This window comes from Dreissena polymorpha, chromosome 11, assembly GCF_020536995.1.
Source record: "Dreissena polymorpha isolate Duluth1 chromosome 11, UMN_Dpol_1.0, whole genome shotgun sequence".
Classification (NCBI taxonomy): Eukaryota; Metazoa; Mollusca; class Bivalvia; order Myida; family Dreissenidae; genus Dreissena; species Dreissena polymorpha.
In genome coordinates this window covers 26,263,407-26,286,669 of record NC_068365.1, presented here as the reverse complement: position 1 = coordinate 26,286,669, position 23,263 = coordinate 26,263,407, and the positions used below count along the sequence as shown (strand labels likewise).

Sequence of the window (23,263 nt, the reverse complement as noted above, 5' to 3'; positions counted from 1 at the left end):
CTTGGAGATATCGACATAATTTTTTTTCATGACACACCGTCCAATGATGGTCAAAACAAATGTGCCAAATGATTTAAAGTCTCACCATAAATGACAAAGTTATGACCCGGACAAGCTACCTTTGACCTTGGAGACATCGATGTACTTCTTTCGCATGACACACCATCCAATAATGACCCCGTGACCTAGTTTTTGACCTGGCATGACCCATTTTCAAACTTGACGTTGACATCATCTAGATACAACTTGGTTAAGATCGGATGAAATTTTGGACAGACCGACAGACCAACCAAGTGACTCCTATTCAGCCCCCATTACCAATGTTAATGGGGATATAAGCAATAAAACCTTGTCAAGCCTGCAGTTTAAAAATACAATTAAAGTGATGAAAAAAAAACAATTTCTGTAAACGACAATTAATTGAAAAATGCTTACTATACTACAGAATATTAACAAAAAATACATCCAGAACAAGAAATGACCAGTAACTGTTTTGTTTGAGAAAATCACCAAAATGGTGATGTCATTCTTACTTCATATTCACATTCTAAGGTGTTATGTGTGACTTTTGACAGTTCAATTGTTTATGTGAATGACCTGTAGATTCACGTGACTTTTTATTTCGAGTGATTAATAATAGTTTATTTTTGCATAAACCAATAACTTAACTGCTAGTCCCTATTAATGTTCTGTCTACTAGTAAATTACAGACTCCTGAGGGTGATGGTGAACGTTGGAAGATTAGTTAGCAAGTTAGCGTCTAACTGGATACAACACTTTAACCCTTACGTACCCCATTTAGCTGCCTCCATAGTGTAATCCAAGCTACCATTAATGTGTGAAACATGCAGGATTTTCAGTTTGTAAATCACATCTTTGAATGAAACTGGTACTTCTATTCTATATCACATGTAAAAAGCATGGTATTCGGTATTTAATTTCACACCTTTATAGATTGAAAACCTCTACACATTCAGTTCTACTTAATCCCTCCTTCAAGGATTGGTTTACAAAGAATGGAATATAAATCCTCCTGAACCAAGTAAGTATAGATTTACACACACACACAGAGTACAATATCCTCAGTCAATATTCCAAAGGTGCATGTATGATACAAAATTTCAAGTTTCACAAGTCTTAATTTTAAGCAGGAAGTTTTAACAATTATAAACCTAAATGAACTTTCGAGAAAGTGCATTTCTACATGCAATCTACCCCATAGACTAAGTTTAACTTCAGGCTAGTAACATAATAGTTTGTATACTTAAATTCAAAAGGTTTCTATTTACACTTTAATATATTCACTTCCACCCACCACTATCAAAAACTCTGCAAGACTAAAATCATTGAGGATCAATAATGCATGATTTTCAATTGAAATGGTTTAACAGTTCACTATATACCCAGCCATGTAGTACACATGATTGTGCATTACACTGTACTCAAAATCAACTAGGACTACACTCCCACAAGTTTATCTTCTTCATCAATGATAAAACCTCACTGCAGGATAAGTTGTACCTTTAAAATTATGGGAACAATTTTAAAATATTATGTCAAAAAAAGAAAATACTGAATTTGCATGTTACATCATCCCATAATGTGTGCTTCAGTTAAGAAGTTTACATATAGCTAAACAGGTCTCCCATGATAAATCCCATTAAAGTGGTTTTTAACCTCTCTTTTTGTATGGTCACCATTATAAAGTCAATGACCTTGATTTAATCATTGACCTGCAAATTCCAATAGAGAAACCAAAATCCATGGATAGCCATCTTTCAACACAATAAATACTGTTGATAATAAGTTATTATAGCCTATTGAACACCTTAAATTCTTATGTCATATGAATGTAAATTGGAACAACTAAACAAGAGGGCCAAGATGGCCCTAGTTCGCTCACCTGAGAGGAGTCGGTTCATTCAATCAAATGTCAAACTTGACCTAGATATTGTCCAGACACACATCCTGGTCAAGTTTCATCATTATTTCATCTGCGAGTCATGATAAATGTACCTAAGAAGTTTCATGATCCTAGGCGAAAGCATTCTTGAGTTATCATCCAGAAACTATTTTTCTAAGTTGAGTCACCGTGACCTTGACAGCCATTGTGAATACGTTTTTTGGCACTGTGACCTTGACCGTTGACCTAGTGACCTGATAATCAATAGGGGTCATCTGCCAGTCATGATCAATATACCTATGAAGTTTCTGAACCTAGGCATAAGCGTTCTTGAGTTATCATCCAGAAACCATTTTACTATTTCAGGTCACCGTGACCTTGACCTTTGACCTAGTGACCTGAAAATCAATAGGGGTCATCTGCGAGTCATGATCGTTGTACCTATGAAGTTTCATGATCCTAGGCATAAGTGTTCTTGAGTTATCATCCAGAAACCATTTTACAATTTCGGGTCATCATGACCTTGACCTTTGACCTAGTGACCTGAAAATCAATAGGGGTCATCTTTGTGTCATGATCAATGAACCTATGAAGTTTCATGATCCTAGGCATAAGCGTTCTTGAGTTATCATCTGGAAACCATTTTACTATTTTGGGTCATCATGACCTTGACCTTTGACCTAGTGACCTGAAAATCAATAGGGGTCATCTATGAGTCATGATCAATGTACCTATGAAGTTTCATGATCCTAGGCCTAAGCGTTCTTGAGTTATCATCCGGAAACCATTTTACTATTTCGGGTCATCGTGACCTTGACCTTTGACCTAGTGAACTGAAAATCAATAGGGGTCATCTACGAGTTATGATCAATGTACCTATGAAGTTTCATGATCCTAGGCATAAGCGTTCTTGAGTTCTCATCCGGAAACCATCTGGAGGACGGTCGGACCGACATGAGCAAAACAATATACCCCCTCTTCTTCGAAAGGGGGGGGGGGGGGCATAATGAGAAAATTCCCCCTTCCCAGCAGCCATGTTATTCAACTGACCGGAACCATTTTTGAACTCAACTCGCGTATCAAGGAAACAAATGTTCTGAGCAAATTTCATGAAAATTGGGGCAAAAATGTGCCTTCTACTGTGTTCACGTGTTTTCACCCTCTACATATAGAGAAAAATGCCCCACCCACTGGCGGCCATGTTTTTCCACCGATCCCGACCATTTTCAAACTCATCTGAGATATCAATAAAACCAATGTTTTGACCAATTTCATGATGATTGGGCAAAAATTGTGACTTCTAGAGTGTTTACAAGGTTTCTCTATAGCCAAATAGGGAAAACTGCCACTATATACATATAGAGAAAAATGCCCCGCCCACTGGCGGCCATGTTTTTTCTTCGATCTCGACCATTTTCGAACTCATTTGAGACATCAATTGAACAAATGTTTTGACCAACTTTCATGATGATGGGCAAAAATTGTGACTTCTAGAGTGTTTACAAGGTTTCTCTATAGCCAAATAAGGAAAACTACCCCGCCCACTGGCGGCCATGTTTTTCAACGGATCGGAACCACTTTTGAACTCAACTCATTTAGACAAACATTTTGACAAAGTTACATGAAGATTGGGCATGAAATGTGACTTCTACAGTGTTTACAAGGTTTTCTTTTTTGACCTAGTGACCTAGTTTTTGACCCGGCACAACCCAGTTTCGAACTCGGCCGAGATTTCATTGGGACAAAGCTTCTGACCAAGTTTCATGAAGATGGGACAAGAAATGTGGCCTCTAGAGTGTTTACGAGCAAATGTTAACGGACGGACAGACGGACATACGACGGAAAAAGACCGGTCACAAAAGCTCACTTGAGCAATCAGGTGAGTTAAAAATTTTCATAAATAGTATGTTTTGGCGAAACACTTTAAAGTCTAATTTCAAATGGAACACCTAAAATTCTTCTTTTATACTGAAAACCCAACTTTCTAATGAGAACGCACCAACAAAAATTCAAATGGCATACATGTAATGGGAAAACTGCAAATTGTTATGCCCACAGCTCCAGATAAGGATTTGTGAAATTAGTAACGGTACTGCCACTGACAGAAAGAAAAGGAGTAACGCTTAAAATCAATTAGTACCTGTACTACCATATCCAAAAATACATGTAGTACTGTACTACCCGTGTTCTATTGAAGGGTGTATAACTGACTTTACAGAAACATTTGCAGCAATTATAATAAATACATGGAGCTTCTTAAACAGTTACTGTATAAGGTTTTCCATTCTGAATTATGATGCAAATACAACTACACATTAAAACTCATGACTAATACTATTTCTTCATTTTTCTTGACAAGAAAACACAAGTCAACTAGTAAGCTAAGTAAATGAACACTTATTTTACTGTCTCATCCGTTTCCCATTGTGTTTTCTAACGTTTTAAGCCGACGATGCAATAAAATCGTTTAATATCGGAGGGACAATGTCTTTTTCTGGGTTTACAGATTTAATGTCAGGATGATTAGACGACACCGTATGTAGTCATTATATGACAACAAAGTGTTGTTTTGAACTGCTTTCGGTTAAACCGGCATTCCATTGCGCGCAAACATATTGTTTTTGACGGATTAATACGTAACAGGAAACCATGCGACAGAATAGGCGTTAATATATGAACCCAGTCTACAACTTTTCGGTAATTTAAATTAACGAAAAGCGCCGTTAGGTTAGAGACCAACAAATCACGCCTCGCTGACGCAGACGTATCGGTATGGCCAGATTGTTTTCGTAAATGCGTAAAACGGATATTAATGTCGTAATTGTACGTCCAGTTTATAAAAATAAATGCGTAAATCTTCATGAAAAAGGCGTATTTACGGCTGTACGGCCCTTATCTGGAGCTCTGGTTAAGCCATATTAAACACCTAAAATTTGAATATCATATAAAACAACTAAAATTCAAGTGTCTTCAAAAACACTTAAATTATAATGTTATATGAAACAAGACTATTGGCAAGTAATATAAGTCCCCTACTGGTGAAACTCCACCATTTTCAGCAATATTTCTAGTATATTTGTTGCCATAGCAACACGAATTCTTGAAGTAGGAACAAAATGAAATAATGTGCATTATCTCCATATTGCCATCTATCCATGTTTCAAGTTTCATGAAAAATATGAAGAACTTTTAAAGTTATCGCAGGATCCAAAAAAGTGTGACGGACTGACAGACTGATAGACGGACTGACAGACAAACAGAGCCCAAACCTTAAGTCCCCTCCGGTTTCACAGGTAGGGGACAACAACTGCAATAAATACCACACATTTGCTCAACATGTAATGTTGAATTGATATTTGCACATACAACATGCAATTATAAGGTATAAGTTTTCTCTTCAAACAGCTGGAAAAAAACATACTACTTGAATTTGTTCATCATTCATTAAACTAGAACAGTTATCATGTATGAGCAATGAAGTCATTTAAAAATGCAATTAGATCATCTTCCAGCAGCTTTGATTAAAAGTTGAATCTTCAAAACCAACATTTTTATTACTTGGCCAGCATGAAAATCTACACTTAACACCGCTTATGAACAGGCATAACATTCAGAAGTATTTATTCAGTTTATCTCAATTAAAGGCACACAATTGCTGGTATAAATCTTCCCTTCTAATATAAAGCTTCATATAAAAGCTATATATATATATATTCCACCTCATTTATTACAGGCTATTGTCCATGTGGCTTTTACCAAATAAAAACAATAATTGTGTTGGAATTTCTTGAATATCAATTTTGATCTTGCTGCAGTTGTTTGATTTTCAAGTAGATGTGTTTGCATTCTTATCATGACATACATAATCATTATTTTCCCAGACTGTATCATTTTATTTTGGTGCCTTGTTTTTAAGTTTAAATTTAACAAACACAATCCTTTTTAATTTTTTTTAAGAATAGTTAATATGAACAAGTCTTCAAATACAATCTTTACACACACACACAGTCAATATTTCATTTCAGCCCATGTAATCATGTAAATATTTTTGAATTTTTGTCCACCTTTGAATTTATAACCACTTGCTGAAGCATGAAACATGTAAAGGGAAGCAACTTACATTCACATTAAAGTATAAGGATAAAACACTTACTTCCCTTGCACCCCCAATTGCATTCTGTAGAATTTTGTTTATTATAGCAGTTATGATTGACATTAAGGGAGTCAATACATGTGGATTAAACATTACAATTTGGCTTTTATCTCCCTTTGTTTGTCAGAAAAACTTCCACTTCCATGTTCAAAAATGAATGTATTATTGTATGATTGTTAAAGTCAAAGATAGTTTGTTTTTTTCTCACTTTTTCTTTTTGTTAATCATTATTTGCTTCATAAAAAACACCATGAGCCTGGAACATTCAATACCAGTAAACCCTATCAAACATGAAACAGTCTGTCAGCTATGTACACCAACGTGATTTACATACACCTGTTATTTACGACACAGGTGACAAAACAAACATACAATGTCAGTACAATCTTATTGCAGGCCGTAACAAGTGGTCAAGCACTATGGACATTGTTAGAACACTTTCAATTCTTTTTTGGCATAATTTTTACATTTGATGAAAAAAACGCACGCTTCACTCATGTCAATCCAAAACTCAACATTGTATGATTACTGTGAATTGCATTTGATTTTAGATAGTTTGTAACAAAATTCATGATAGATTTCTGTTCTGGTATTCCTAAGATCACATGCAACAGTTCTACTGTTTACTCCTGGCAAACAGAGATAGATTCAAACTACGACTATTTACATTCTAAAACCATTTTAACCCTCAAAGCGCTGGAGCTGAATTTTAAAGGCCTTTGCAAACAGTTTGGATCCAGATGAGACGCCACAGAACGTGGCGTCTCATCAGGATCCAAACTGTTTGCTATTCTGATAGTATTCTTTGAAACAAGAGCACCGCCTTGCGGGTGCAGACCGCTCATCTATTTTCTTTTTAAATGTGAAGGGACTATCATTTTCAATCACAAAGGAGGGAGGAGTGAAGTGAAGAGGGGTGTATAGTGTGGGGTTGTGGACATTTATTACATTATCTTCCAAAAAAGCAAAAAAAAAATAAAATAAAATCGGGGGGGGGGGGGGGGGGGGGGGGATTGGGGGGGCGATGGGAGGGGGGGGGGGGTTTGGGTGCGATGGTTGGACGGTATTTCAAACATAACAGTTTTAAAAAAAAATGGGAGGGGGGGGGGGGGTATAGTTGTGAGGGTGTGGTGGTTAATTTGTGAGATGATCTTAAAAAAAAAAAAAAAAAAAAAAAAAAATGGGGGCGGGATGGGGTGATGGGTGGGGGGGGGGGGCTAGTGTGAGTGATGACGGATGTGGTCTGTCATTTGTGAGATTATCTTTAAAAACAAAAAAAAAAAAAATGGGGGGGGGTGGGGGGGGGGGTTGGGGGGGGTATAGTGTGAGGGTGTGGTGGTCATTTGTAAGATGATCTTAAAAAAAAAAAAAAAAAAAAAAAATTGGGGGGGGGGGGGGGGGGGGGGTGGGGGTGGGGTGGGGGGGGGGGGGGTGGGGGGGTGTTTTTTTATAGTGTGAGGGCTGTGGTGGTTCATTTGTGAGATTGATCTCTCTTAAAAAAAAACTAAAAAAAAAAAAAAAAAAATTGGGGGGGGTTGGGTGGGGGGGTGGGGTGGGGGGGGGGTGGGGTGGGGGGGGTGGGGGTGTTGGGGGTGGGGTGGGGGGGTATAGTGTGAGGGTGTGGTGGTCATTTGTGAGATGATCTTAAAAAAAAAAAAAAAAAAAAAAAAAAAATTAGGGGGGGGGGGAGGGGGAAGGGGGTGGGAGGGGGGGGAGGGGGGGAGGGCACGGGGGATGGTTTGGGTGGAGTCTATTGTGGTATGTCAGGTAAGAGTAGTTTCATCAAAGTATCAATCAAATCTAATCATAAATAAAGAAGTTATGGCAATTTTAGCAAAATTTAATAATTTGACCTTGAGAGTCAAGGTCATTCAAAGGTCAAAGTAAAATTCAAGTTGCCAGGTACAGTAACCTCATGATAGCATGTAAGTATTTGAAGTTTGAAAGCAATAGCCTTGATACTTAAGAAGTAAAGTGGATCGAAACACAAAATTTAACCATATATTAAAAGTTACTAAGTCAAAAAGGGCCATAATTCCGTAACAATGACAACCAGAGTTATAAAACTTGTCCTTTTACTGTACCCTTATGATAGTTTGTGAGTGTTCCAAGTATGAAAGCAATATCTATGATACTTTAGGGGTAAAGTGGACCAAAACATAAATCTTAACCAAATTTTCAATTTTCTAAGTATAAAGGGCCCATAATTCCTTCCAAATGCCAGTCAGAGTTACATAACTTTGCCTGCACGGTCCCCTTATGATAGTTCATAAATCTTGCAAGTATGAAAGCAATAGCTTTAATACTGTAGGAATAAAGTGGACCTAAACACAAAACTTAATCAAATTTTCAATTTTCTAAGTATAAAAAGGGCACATAATTCTGTCAAAATGCCAGTCAGAGTTACATTACTTTGCCTGCACAGTCCCCTTATGATAGTTAGTAAGTGTTGCAAGTATGAAAGCAATAGCTTTGATGCTTAAGGAATAAAATGGACCTAAACACAAAACTTAACCAAAATTGTCAATTTTCTAAGTATAAAAAGGGCACATAATTCTGTCAAAATGCATGCCAGAGTTATCTAACTTTGCCTGCCCAGTCCCCTCATGATAGTAAGTAAGTGTACCAAGTTTGAATGCAATAGCATTGATACTTACTGAGAAAAGTGGAACTAAACGCAAAACTTAACCAAAATTTTCAATTTTTTAAGTATAAAAAGGGCACATAATTCTGTCAAAATGCACGCCAGAGTTATCTAACTTTGCCTGCCCAGTCCCCTCATGATAGTAAGTAAGTGTACCAAGTTTGAATGCAATACCATTGATACTTTCTGAGAAAAGTGGACCTAAACGCAAAACTTAACCGGACGCCGACGCCAACGCCAACGCCAACGCCAACGCCAACGCCAACGCCGACGCCAAGGTGATGACAATAGCTCATAATTTTTTTTCAAAAAATAGATGAGCTAAAAAATCGAAGAAAATGCTAATTTTAGAAATTCTGCAGACGACATTTTAGCAGACGACAAATTTCCCAGCATGCAAAGGGTTAACAAGCTGGGTTATAACACTGTCTTAAATATAACACGGGTAAGTCTTGGTGCCCATTTTTATCTAAACTTCGATTAATTTTGATCCCAAAACTTTTCTTGAAATTCAAAAAAGGCGGCGCCCACTGTGCTGATTGCATATTTGATTAAGTATAATCAATTAAAAGACTAATAATTACTGGGGAATTTGATAATTCATGTGTGATAATCGATTGTTTGCTGCAAATAAAGGTGTGAAAAATGCACATGTTTATCTGTGTTTCACGCTCTAATGCTGTGCCTATTTATGAACTATTGATCTTTTGAATAATTGACAGCTTTGACAAGTTTAACAAGTCATGTTTCATTTCATTGCTATTGTAGACAATTTTTCCAATTATTATTATGTCAATAAATTTAAGTAGATAACGAAATGTTTTGGTCATATAAATCCCGCACATTTTTTAAGTCCACAGGACCGAACGTCCTTTGGACTTTAAATACTTTTTGAAATGTCTACACTAACTGAAGAAGAGCATTTCCTGCTTAGGTACCGTAGGTTTCCACGTATAGCGCGCAGGCTGTTTTTTAAATGCAAAATGGAGAAAAAAATATTTAAAGACAATAAAACCACCAAATCGGACCCAAAATGGCCGCCATTTTACTATTGCACAATCCAATAATCCTGGGCATTGGAAAGCTTAATTAAGCATTCAAAATAGGACGCGTCATTATGATTAGGAGCATGGGTTGCATAGCACTATACTTTTCTGACAATTTTGTAATTTTCTAGCAAAAGATTAACAGTACACGTGCATTTCGTGAAAAACGGGAGAAAATAAGAATAAGTGTACATCGTGTGATTTTTCCTCGAAAAAGCATGGGCATTACCGGTAAATTTGAATATCGCATGGGAGACAGGGATACAATTGTTGAGGTACACCACTGTTGAACGTTCAATATTTATACACACAAAATGCAATTGCATATCTACACGTTCTCAAGTGTCAATAGGTGTCTCAAATGTAAATTAGCGTCTTAACAAGTCGTGGCACATATTACTCGATAACATCTGCCAGTTATGAAGTGCAAAATGACCCCTTTTCACACCTACCGTTACCCGCAAAAAAGACCTCGTTCGCACCTACCCTTGCCTGCTCTCCGGAATGTCGACAACAATCCCCATTGGAATTCATCAATAAAGAAGTGTAAAAGCACAAACGAAGAAATGTCCGCAAGTTTATTCAAAAAAAAATTTTTGGACCAAAACTTCTTCTACCGCATTCATATCTACCAGTAGCGACTTCTTGTTGTTTCGACAATGGTCCCTCAGTCTGTACGATTATAGGGTGATAGTTTTCTGGAAAAAACATGGCGGCCATCTTGATTATTTACCATTACACAACATATTTTTTACCAATTTAGCAGCCAGAATAGCGTTGTATCAATGTAAAGCGCGCAACAGCTTTTTAATTTGAATTTTGGAGGTAAAACACTGCGCGCTATACGTGGAAACCTACTGTAGATACAAAATATTATAATTTCACTAATAATCTTCAAGTGTGGCATTTTTCTTAAACATGTGATCAATTTGTTGTGGCGTTATTGTATAGCAGAATAAGGTATAGATGTCGATGTCAGCTGATGGTGACAGCACGGAAAGGAACTATATATTGAGTCATATCCGCAGCGAAACAAAAGTGTCAGAACCACTGTTATAGAATCTGCAGCTCTGAATAGGCGTATCAGACGAAGGGCTATAGATTTCTGTTCTGAATGTCACAAGGTACGGCTGCTGATGAAAGACCCATAGAGAGTTCTGATGCATGGCATTGATAATTAGTCTGCAAGAGCCATTGATCTTAAGAGATATTTTAAGCTTTGAGATGAAATATCTAGGAAATGATCTGCTTTTGTTCTTGGAACAGGATCTGTCAATGGACTGAGATTTAAGAAATACCAGTAATCTTTGGCTATGCAACTAAGAAAAACATCACCACAGGTTTGCAATCCAAATGAAGAAAAAGATCTGCTCATTTTTTTAGGATATAAATTGGGTTTTACCACTCAAATCTTATTTTATTTTTTTTATAATTTTGTAACAAAATAATATAATACTTGTCAAACACTGTGGTAATTAAAGCTGACATGCTTTTTTCATTTAACTCCAAGACACTATTTACCACTTAGATACATATTTTGATGCCTTTGTAGTCTTTTAGAAAGTAACATTTAATTAAATACTTTTCTAACTACATTCAACTTTTAAAGGCTTCATTTCCAACCCTTTGTTATTTAAGAGCAGCAAACTGCATAAAACCTGAACAGACTGCGGGTTACTCGCAGGCTGTTCTGGTTTTATACTGGATGCAAAAGCAAATTTTCACTTCGCTTCTTATGGGGGAAAGGGCTAGTTACTGAAATTACCTTGTAAGTCTGAAATTAAATGGTAAGTCTAAATCATTACTAATAGTAACATTTACTAAAGAAACAGTCAATATATGGAAGTTTCATTTATAGACATATATATCCAGTTGCTAAGCTAGATACAATGAGAAAACACTCGCTACATGTAATTTACAGAAATAATTAAGCTAAACAAGCAAAGTTTTTAAGTCACAATGATAAATAATTATAATATGAATGAAATTTAATAATCATTTTTAAATAGGAATAAATGCATTTTCCCATTTTCCTTTGGTTAACACACAAATGGTGCTAAATATTTAACAAACATATGTATATATATTTAATCATTTCCATGAACTACATTTGATACTGGAGTCTCTGACACTATAAACAATCATCTAATCATCTAATCATCTGGCAAACTCAATCACATTAGCTTGCGTGTCATTTTGTCATAACACTCCCACCATGATGGGAAAAATGCAACAGAAATACCTATGGCAACACATTTGGCTGCTTATGATCTAATTACTGTTTTAAGCTCATTACCCCAGCATTGCCAGTAGCGGAGAGAGCGGAGAACGAGCTGTAAATTGGAGCTTAATGCCTAATTTTCTAGCTATCCAGAATTATTTTGTTTCCTATTTATATTCTCAACCTTTTTCTAATTAAATATCATTGCACTGACTCTGTCACTCAGAGAACACCCCAAGGTATGCTTACCATAATCAATTCCCTGATCAAATTATTGGTCCATAAATTTGTGGTTACAATAAAATTTTAAGAAATATTTCTTTTAAAAGAGTATGTTACCTTTGCAAATCTGATTGATAAGGATTAACTCTTTCAGAGCTGGAACCGAATTTTAAAGGCCTTTGCAAACAGTTTGGATCCAGATGAGACGCCACAGTACATGGCGTCTTATCAGGATCCAAACTGTTTGCTTTTCTTATAGTATTCTTTGAAAAAACTGGAAGAAAATGTTAATTTTAGAAATTCAGCAGACGACATTTTAGCAGACAACAAATTTCCCAGCATGCAAAGGGTTAAGACATTTGGGCAAAAGACTGGGAAAGACTGGTCCTAATAGTATGCCAACTTTGTTCAACTATTATTCAGTGAATGGGTTCCTATACTATGTCTGTTTGTGAATACTTAAATTATGTTTTGGAGGAAAAAAAGGCCCCTATTAGTACACCTTTCGCCTAATATTACTGAGTGCAAGTACACCAGTACATAGTCGTTTAATACCCAAAAAATACCATGAAAAATTGCAAAGGCGCATGCACATCTATATGACATCTGCGTAAGTGTACTCAAAACATGTCATAAACTAGAAATGGCGCGGCAGAGGCAGACGCCCCAGGGTTGGTAATGGGGCCATGCATAGTTGAGATTGACCGTATTGTCATTAGAGATGTTCAGTATAAATTTGAAGTAATTCAATGGACAAATGAAGAAGTTAATTTAAAATAACCTAAAAATGAGTGAAAATCTATACCCTAATTTCTCCTCCTCATCCTGCTCTCCTAACAAATCTAATAATAAATGAACTTCACTGTAGTCAATTATGTACATGTCATCCTAATTGGAATGACTTATGAGATGACTGAACATGCTCTCTTATAGCAAATCTTCTTGCTTTTGTTTTGGAAAAGTTATGTTTTGAGGTTAAATGGTTGACTAAATAGTAGCGTCTCAGAAATTTCTATCGCAATCTTGTACACAACAATGAATATGTTGAATTTCATGTCTGTCTTTGATGTGCCTGTTCAAAGTCCATCTTGCTTTAAATTGTTTCTCACATTTGTCCCACTTGAACACTTTTACAGATTTTCAGTAATGAGTCTAAAATTGTAATAGCACAAATTGAAAGTTTCAGCCCTTTTATAGATTCTTGAGGCTATATTCCATGAGTTTCTCATGCTTTTTATGCTTGACTGCATTCTATCTCTTCTCTCATATACAGGTGTCCCTTTGCGCCAATATTTTATAATCCCTTGTATAAACATTAGATTGAGCTAAACCATTTCACAGATTAGTTAACACAAACAATTTTCTTTTTCACAAACAATTGAATACTAAATAAATCTCTGCGCCACTACTGTGTAACTTTTTTTTTTTTTTTAATCTGAGTTTATTTACAGGTCCTACCGGCCTCTTCACGAGGTCTTTGAGGTCCGACCTGGAATTACTGTGTAACTCTATGCGCCACTTTGATTTATTTATTTTTTTATATCATTTGGCAGGTTATTTACTTACCTCCCTTTAAAGCTTATTACTTCCCTCGGATTTGTTTTTATTGACCTTTGACCTTGAAGGATAACCTTGACCTTAACCTTTAACCACTCAAAATGTGCAGCTCCATGAGATACACATGTATGCCAAATATCAAGTTGCTATCATCAATATTGCAAAAGTTATGGCCAATGCACCATACCGGGTGCATAAAAATAAGTGAAAATCTCTGACCCGGCCAGCCCCAACCCCCATAACTTTTGACCCAGGGGTCAGATCAAAATTCCGTCACTGTCACCGTCACACATATGCTCATAGCTACCATGTATGTAAGTTTCAAGGTTCTAGTGCTAATAGTGTAGGAAGAGCAGGTGGCCAGGACGGACAGACGGACGGACAGACGCACATCAATACAATATCCCCACTTTTTCTCCGAAAACGTGGGGATAATTAGCACATGAATGCTTTTATGATTTCTGTGTGTGTTTACTAAACAAGTGGGCCTGAAAGGCCCAAAGTTGCTCACCTGAGATAATAAGATATTATTGGGACAAATCTTCTGACAAAGTTTCATGCAGATCAGAAAATAAATGTGTCCTCTAGAGTGTTAACAAGGTTTTACTATAGCCATGTAAGGAAAAATGCGCCCCCCCCCCCCCCCCCCCCCCCCCCATCTGGCAGCCATGTTTTTCAACCAACCTGCATCAGTTTTTAACTCGTCCAAGATATTATCGAGATGAATCTTCTGAACAAGTTTCATGAAGATCAGACAGTAAATGTGGCCTCTAGAGTGTTTACAAGACTTTACTACAGCCATATAAGGAAAAATGCCCCGCCCCTTGGAAGCCATGTTTTTCAAGAAAACATAATTATTTTCGAACTCATCCAAGATACTATTGAGACCAATCTTTTGAAAATGCCCCGCCCCTGGTGGCCATGTTTTAAAAGCAACCAAAACCATTTTCAAACTCATCCAAGATATCAAAGTGACAAATCTTCTGACCAAGTTTCATAAGGATCGGTAAATAAATGTGACCTCTAGAGTGTTTACAAGGTTTTACTAAAGCCATGTAAGGAAAAATGCCCCGCCCCCTGGCGGACATGTTTTTCAATCAACCGGCATCATTTTTGAGCTCGTCCAAGATATTATTAGAATGAATCTTCTGACCGAGTTTCATGAAGATTGGACAATAAATGTGGGCTCTAGAGTGTTAACAAGATTTTACTATAGCCATATATAGCCATTTAAGGAAAAATGACCCGCCCCTTGGCAGCCATGTTTTTCAAGCAAACGTTACCAAATTCGAACTGATCCAAGATATCAATTAGATCAATCTTCTGACCAAATTTCATGAAGATTGGACAATCAATGTGGCCTCTAGAGAGTTAACAAGGCAAATATTGACGCCGCAAAACACACAACGGATGACGCACGACGGAAAAAGGCGATCACAAAAGCTCACCATGAGCACGTTGTGCTCAGGTGAGCTAAAAATGCCCCGCCCCCTGGCGGCCATGTTTTATAACCAACCAGCATCATTTTCGAACTAGTCCAAGATATTATTGGGATGAATCTTCTGACCAAGTTTCATGAAGATTTGACAATAAATGTGGTCTCTAGAGTGTTAACAAGATTTTACTATAGCTATATATAGCCATATAAGGAAAAATGCCCCGCCCCTTGGCAGCCATGTTTTTCAAGCAAATGTAACCATTTCGAACTCATCCAAGATATCATTGAGACCAATCTTCTGACCAAATTTCATGAAGATTGGACAATAACTGTGGCCTCTAAAGAGTTAACAAGGCAAATGTTGACGGCGTACGACGGACAACGCACGACGGACAAAAGGCGTTGTGCTCAGGTGAGCTAAAAACATACAGATAAGTCATTAGAAAAAGTCTTAATTTGTCTCCCCTTACACCTCATTTATATTTATATGATGTCTTGTTGCAAATGCCATATAAGATGCTTTCCATAATTTGTATTATGTTCGCTTTTTATCCATATATACAACATATCGCAATACACGACACAAACTATCAAGAAATATTTTCCATTGCGCATTTACACAAGTTAACCAATAGAATGTTTAATTCCCACTATTTTTTATTTAAAATCAAAATTGTCTTTACATATCAAAATATACCTATATGACGTCTGCTTGCGTATACTCAGATGATGTCCCGGGACAGGGCTTTTCAGCGATTCTTCCTCATCGTCACTTTCACAGACGCCGAGGTGGTACTCACGATGGGACCAGGCACCCTTTGCCATTCCGTAGAAATCATCTACGCCCTAGCATTGTCATACCTGTTGCACAAATAAACACATTTAAAATGTTGGCTGCCAGGAATTTCTATCTAAAGCAATCGAAATACAAGGGCTGTTTGTAAAACATGCATGCCCCATATATGGGCTGTCAGTTGTAGTGGCAGCCATTGTGTGAATACGTTGTTTGTCACTATGACTTGATTTGTCTCATTATCAAAATGATATGGACACAAATATTTTTAAGAAGTTTAATAAATCAGAAAACAAATGTCTAATTAGAAGTCTACAAACTGACCAAGTAAATTGCAAACCCTGCCATCTTTGATGGACTGGCCATAATTAATATATACCATAAATCAAATTGATGACGAAGAACTTACTGTTAATGTCTTACTAAATAAATAAGGCATGATGAATAATTTAAATTGCAAAAAGTATAAATAATGGGCAAATACTTTATTGAAGTCTTTTTTTAAGTATGACCACTATTGAAAATATAATTATGTCAAAGACAAATAATGAAAACAGAATTCTGCCTAAATGACAAAATTAATGAAGGATAAAGCAAGAAGTGATGTTCAAGTTACTTCAACTCTTCCTGGAGACGTCCACTGAGCTTAAATATGAATCTGTAGCATGATGTATTCTAAATTGATTTACTGGCAAATGACCCCATTAATATCAGCATAATATATAATTTCTTACATTAAATTAGGTACTTTAAATCTCAGCTGAGAAAGCTTTGGCTTAAATTCAGTACATATTTTCACAACATTTAAACAATCAAAGTAAATTATAAACAAGCTAACATTGTGTGTGTATCAGAGTTTATTTACAGGTCCTACCGGCCTCTTCACTAGGTCTTTGAGGTCTGACCTGAATAACAAGCTAACATTTACTTCCAATATGACTATATATAGTGGTTATATGTTATAAAAAGGGTTGGTCGCAATTCACATATTGTAGCCACTTTTAATGCAATTAAGTGTAGTGTATCAAAAACATTTTCTGCTCCTTGTGTTTACTTTCTTACAAATTTGAATATGTCAGAAGTTTTGTCAAAATCAGTTGTGAATTTGTGATCAACAACATATATATATATTTCTGATTGCTTCCTTGTTGTAACAATACTTGGGGGATAACCTACATGTTTTTCAGATAGGATTTCAACACCAGTTGTCACTTTATACCATATTTTATTTGCAACAATGAGTTCAGAAAGTTGTTTATTATTCAGTCATGTATTTTACAACCTATGGCTTTTGGATTGGAAAACATGCAAGAAAATCAAGGTCATTAAGAAAAATGAAATATTATAAACATTATTAAATTATAGCATTATTCCATTTGTATCTCACTTTTATTAACATATTAAAATACCATATTTAACTGCAATTGAATAATAATGAAATTTTACTGAAATGTATCTCTAATAAACTGTTTTGTTATCAAAAATTACTGATCAGTTTTAGGAAATTTTGGTCTGATTATTATGAAAAATCATTGATTTGTGCAACTAAAGAAACAGTCCAATTTTGGTGTTATTATTTAACCCTTTTCATCTTAGATACCTATTTTGACACATTTGTAGTCCCTCTAAAGTTAAATATAATTAAAGACATTCCTTACTTGATTCAAACATGCCATAAATTTTCAGACCTATTCAAGAACATTGAGCTAAATTTTCCGGGACTTTTGCCGATTTTCCGGGACATATATATATGTATACATATAGCGATATATATAGACATATATGCATTTTTGATACGCATTTTTTTCAAATTGTAAATTGCTAAGTTCGAAAGACTATCCGAAATACACAAAATCTATTAACATCAAATTAAAAATTACTACTTCAATTACTAGATATAAGCCACGTGTTTCTGTGTTAAAAAAGAGCAACAAATTGCTTTTGTGTACATGTCACATATCTGCAGGAAACGCCTGGGCATATCCACGGCCGCATAAAAACTTTGTAGCGCATTTGTTACTATTTAAAGATGTGATGAAACAACGTCCAATAGGGGCAGGTTTTTTCCACTGAACAGGCGTAAATCGCCTGACGTGATGATCATTTTTTTAAACAACACCAAATACACCCACACTTTCCATGCAACGTTCTACATCTGCATAATTTTCGCGCGCTTTTTATTGAGACAAAGGATAAAGCACTGTTTATTTGACGCTAGAATTTGTTAATGTCGCGTAAGCATTAAAAATTGGAAGCGTGTTTCGGATTACAAATTGAATAATGTTCATTTGAGAATCAAATGAACCATTTACAGTTGTGCGTAATTAATTCAACAAACTGCCATAAAATCACACGCTTATGAAAATTACTTCACTCGTCGACTGCATGATCTTACTGCAGGTACACTGCTTACGAGTGTTGTCACTCATTCAAAGCGTGCGCCAACAAACTGCCATAAAATCAGTATATTAAAGACAATTAACAAATACATTAAACAATGCTGCCTTTTCGGTTTGACTGCAAACGTGAGACAATTGATATGATAACGGGACCCCTGTTAATTGATCGATTTTGACACATAGCGTAGTCACCTATTCGGGTAGGCATTGCCATGGAGACTCTGCAGATTAGTGGGAACACAGTGTTTCGAGGTGAAGTTAAGCCTATGATAAGGTATATGTTTATATGGATTTTGCAAAATCTGGGACATTTGACAGATTTCCGGGACTGCAGGACACGTTCTTCATTTCCAGGACAATCCCGGACAGTCCGGGACGTATGGCATGTATGCTAGATTCAAATTTTAAAAGCTTTATTTCCAACCTTAACATACTGGAGAACAGCAATTTGCTTTGTGATTGGGAAAGGGTTAAAATATAAAACATAAGTGTACTAACTGAGACTTAGGATAGCTTACGAACGAATTTCCATGCCCAAGTTTATTAAAGTTATATAATGGTATGGAATAAAGAGAATTTTATTTCTGTTTAATCACATGCTTTTAAACGAACAAAAATCTATACATATATACTCTACAATAAATTCAAAAGTTGTTTACAGATGGGAAGTAATTTGACATTGATGATTGCATTCTGCTAGCTGAATGATAATTCCTTATAATGTTCCACAGCATGTAGGGCAGAAATTCCAAATATTGTGCACAAACTATATGTAAGATTTTTGAGTGTGTTTGACTGTGATTTGTCGTATGCAATTGCTACATATGTTTATTTATTAAAATCAGTGTCACTGTTGAAAATTTTAAATCAGCAGATAGAATTATATTGTTAAATTATTGATTGGTTAATAAAACATAATGAATTCTGATTTATACTAACAAATTCCGGTAAATATATGTACGATAAAACAATCAACAATTAATTTTTAAACAATTAACACCTTATATATAACAAAACGTTTAAGTGACAACAGTTCATAGCATTTTATTCTTGGATGTTACTTTGAAATTTGAACATGACTGCAACTGGTTTTAATATTCCAATTCAGAAGATAAAAAATTCATTTTATTAATAACTAAAATCACTTAAAAAATATTTTAAAATATTACCGTAAAATATTTGTTAAACAAGATGTGTTTGCGGAACCCTATGTCCCCCTCCCATATATTTGACCTTTAACCTTGAAGGATGACATTGACCTTTCACCACTGAAAATGTGCAGCTTCGTGAGATACACATGCAAGCCAAATATCAATTTGATATCTTTAATATTGCAAAAGTTATGGCCAATGTTAAAGTTTGACGCAAACAAACAGACAGGGCAAAAACAATATGTCCCCCAGTATAGACATGAAAAATCATTATGTTCAACACTTTTGTAAAAACCTGTTTAATTATAATCCAAATGTATCTATTTCACCCAAGATCGGAATCTGTCAGATTTCATCACAATATGCTCAACTTCACAACACCAAATGCACTTTAAAGAACTTTTTAGTTTATGCACAACACATTCAAGAACAATTCATGAAATTGAACAAGAAGATAACACAACATGTTTAGAGATCATTCACAATTTTTAGAGATCATAAACCATTTTCAGATTTCATGAACTGTTCATGAACTAATTAGCCCTTTTTTCATGCCCCCCCCCCCCACATATAACAGCCTTTTTACCTGAATATATAATTTATGGAAATATAACTGTGATGCACTTTGTAGAATCAAGTCCTCAATAACCTATAATCGTCTGTAGAACTCTAGAACTGAGATGATGCTTGATTCTCAACAAGGAAAATCTATCACATTCTGTATGTATTAATTAGCCACTATTGGGAAATTGACATAGTTATTGCCTCTGATTTGAAGTTGACATGCAATCATATATTGGAAAAATTACTTCTTAGAAAATCTTCATGATAAAAAAAGAAACTTTTTTCCCGCATTAATCTTGAAGGGATTTGTGCACAGATTATGGATTGTGTTGAACCACCATTCTAAGATTTATTGTTACAATTAATAGTGTGTTTTTAAAGAAGAACTACCGGTATTCTCAAATAAAAATAATGTAAGATTCCTCCATTATGATTGATAAAACAGAATCGAGAACATTTTGCTGATTAATTAAATAAGAAAACTAATTTCCCATTCAACCCATTTATGCCTAGCGTCTAGAAAAAAGGCCTTGGCAAACAGCGTAGACCCAGATGAGGTCTGCGCTGCTTGCTTAAAGAAATTTCTGTTAGAAATGTTCTAAATATAGAAATAAATATAGTAGACATCCCTAATTTTGGAATTAAATTGATCCAATTTAGAAGAATGGGAGAGTCCACTAGGCATAAATCGGTTAAGCAACAAGATCTGAAATAGACCAGTCTCTGGTGGATTTAGTGCTTTAACCCTTTCCCCCATAAGAAGCAAAGGGAAAATGGCTTTTGCAACCAGCATAAAACCAGAACAGCCTGCCAGTAACTCGCAGTCTGTTCAGGTTTTATGCTGTTTGCTGCTCATCAGTATCTAAGGGTTTGAAATGAAGCCTAAGAAACTTGAATAAAACAAGGGCTGTTTGTAAAGAATGCATGCCCCCCATATGAGCTGTCAGTTGTAGTGGAAGCTATTGTGTGAATATGTTTTTTGTCACTGTGACCTTTGACTTAGTGACCTAAAAATCAATAGGGGTCATCTGCCAGTCATGATCAATGTACCCATGAAGTTTCATGATCCTAGGCCTATTTATTCTTGAGTTATCATCAGGAAACCATTGAACCGTTTTGAGTCACTGTGACCTTGACCTTTGACTTTTTGACCTGAAAATTTATAGGGGTCATCTGCCAGTCATGATCAATGTACCTATGAAGTTTCACGGTCCTAGGCTTAAGCATTCTTGAGTTATCATCCAGAAACCATTTTACTATTTTGAGTCACTGTGACCTTGGCCTTTGACCTAGTGACCTAAAAATCAAAAGGGGTCATTTGCCAGTCATGAGTATGAAGTTTCATGATCCTAGGTGTAAGCATTCTTGAGTTATCATCCGGAAACCATTTTACTATTTCGAGTCACTGTGACCTTGACCTAGTGACCTGAAAATCAATAGGGGTCATTTGCCAGTCATGATCAATGTACCTATGAAGTTTCATGATCCTAGGTGTAAGCATTCTTGAGTTATCATCCGGAAACCATTTTACTATTTCGAGTCACTGTGACCTTGACCTTTGACCTAGTGACCTGAAAATCAATAGGGGTCATTTGCCAGTCATGATCAATGTACCTATGAAGTTTCATGATCCTAGGTGTAAGCATTCTTGAGTTATCATCCGGAAACCATTTTACTATTTCGAGTCACTGTGACCTTGACCTTTGACCTCGTGACCTGAAAATCAATAGGGGTCATCTGCCAGTCATTATCAATGTACCTATGAAGTTTTATGATCCTAGGCGTAAGCATTCTTGAGTTATCATCCGGAAACCATTTTACTATTTCGAGTCACTGTGACCTTGACCTTTGACCTAGTGACCTGAAAATCAATAGGGGTCATCTGCCAGTCATGATCAATGTACCTATGAAGTTTCAAGATCCTAGGCCTAAGCGTTCTTGAGTTATCATCCGGAAACCATCTGGTGGACGGACTGACCGACCGACGGACCGACATGTGCAAAACAATATACCCCTCTTCTTTGAAGGGGGGCATAATCAGAAAGGTCTTAATTAAATATGTCTTTCTAAGGGACTACAAATGCGTGAAAATACGTGAAAATACGTGAAAATATGTATGTTAGTGGTAAAGGGTTAAACTGCAGATAGCTAATCCAGTCTCAATGTTGGCATATTGCAGTTAGTCAATAATAACCAGAAACCCCCATCAGTTCCAAGGAAGCATGATTTGGTGGAGCAATAAACCATTTAACTGGGGATACAAACCAATAAAACTCATTTAAATTATTTTTAGTTACATTGTATGAATACGGCATGAACCACAAGTCAATATGGATTCAATTACATCCACCATTCTTAAAAGCATTTTGCCTTAAAAGTGTTCTATTACATTCTGTCATATAAAAGCAAAATTGAGTCATAAAAAAGCAATGTGGAGTTTTGTTTTGAATAATATTTATGCAACTGAAATTGTTACAACAAAGAAGCATCAGTTAATGTAAAGTTAAAGTACAGTTCCCATAATGGGGAAAAGCAAGCATTTCGACACCTTATACTCTGACCAGTGTTTTCCATAAACATTTGAGTAGCCTGTTATATTTTCAAAGAAGCCCGCGACTAAAAACGAAAACATGTGTTTCATGCCTTTTTTAAATAGATAATTTGGGGAAAAGTAGCTGATGCCAATATTGGAAGTAGCTGATGAAATAGCCAGCTGCTGGTGTTTCCGAAGAACTGTACTGCTGTGATTATTTCATTTGCTTTAGTCTGTTTATTTGCATGATGCTGTTCTCATTTACTTATTTTTCAGCACTGATTTATTTAACTGAAAGCAATGCTTCTTGAGGTAGGCACAGAAAGACAAATACTTGATCATCTTGGTCAGACATTGAGAGACCATAATATCGCCCCATTGGTGAAAAAAAGTACCATGTGCCTTCTTATTTCAATGCCACATGGTACCTTTTTGCACCAGGGGGGGCGATATACAGTCCAGCTCATGCAAAACCAAATTAATAAGTCCGAGGCTTTGCCGCGGACAGTTTTTTTTTTTTCAAAGTTTCTCCACATCCTCAACGAGTATTCGCTCCGCATATTGTCGAGGCACTAATTATTATGGCCCCCTTGGAAGGAGAGGGGGTATATTGTTTTGCTGGATGTCGGTCATTTCCGA

At 36.1% G+C, this 23,263-nt stretch overlaps 1 protein-coding gene across 8 annotated transcripts in view; it reads right to left on the bottom strand.

Moving 5' to 3' along the window:
* Positions 1-23,263, bottom strand: part of LOC127850702 (diacylglycerol kinase zeta-like) — a 234,123-nt gene that overhangs the window by 187,118 nt on the left and 23,742 nt on the right. For 7 of the 8 annotated variants that reach the window (XM_052383960.1, XM_052383959.1, XM_052383962.1 and 4 more), the window contains exon 2: positions 15,882-16,045. In XM_052383960.1, the coding sequence (XP_052239920.1) occupies positions 15,882-16,009 (128 nt within the window). In that variant the 5' untranslated portion in view covers positions 16,010-16,045. Of the gene's footprint in view, positions 1-793; positions 1,400-15,881; positions 16,046-23,263 lie in introns of those variants that run through there. The other variant, XM_052383966.1, reaches the window with a different exon arrangement.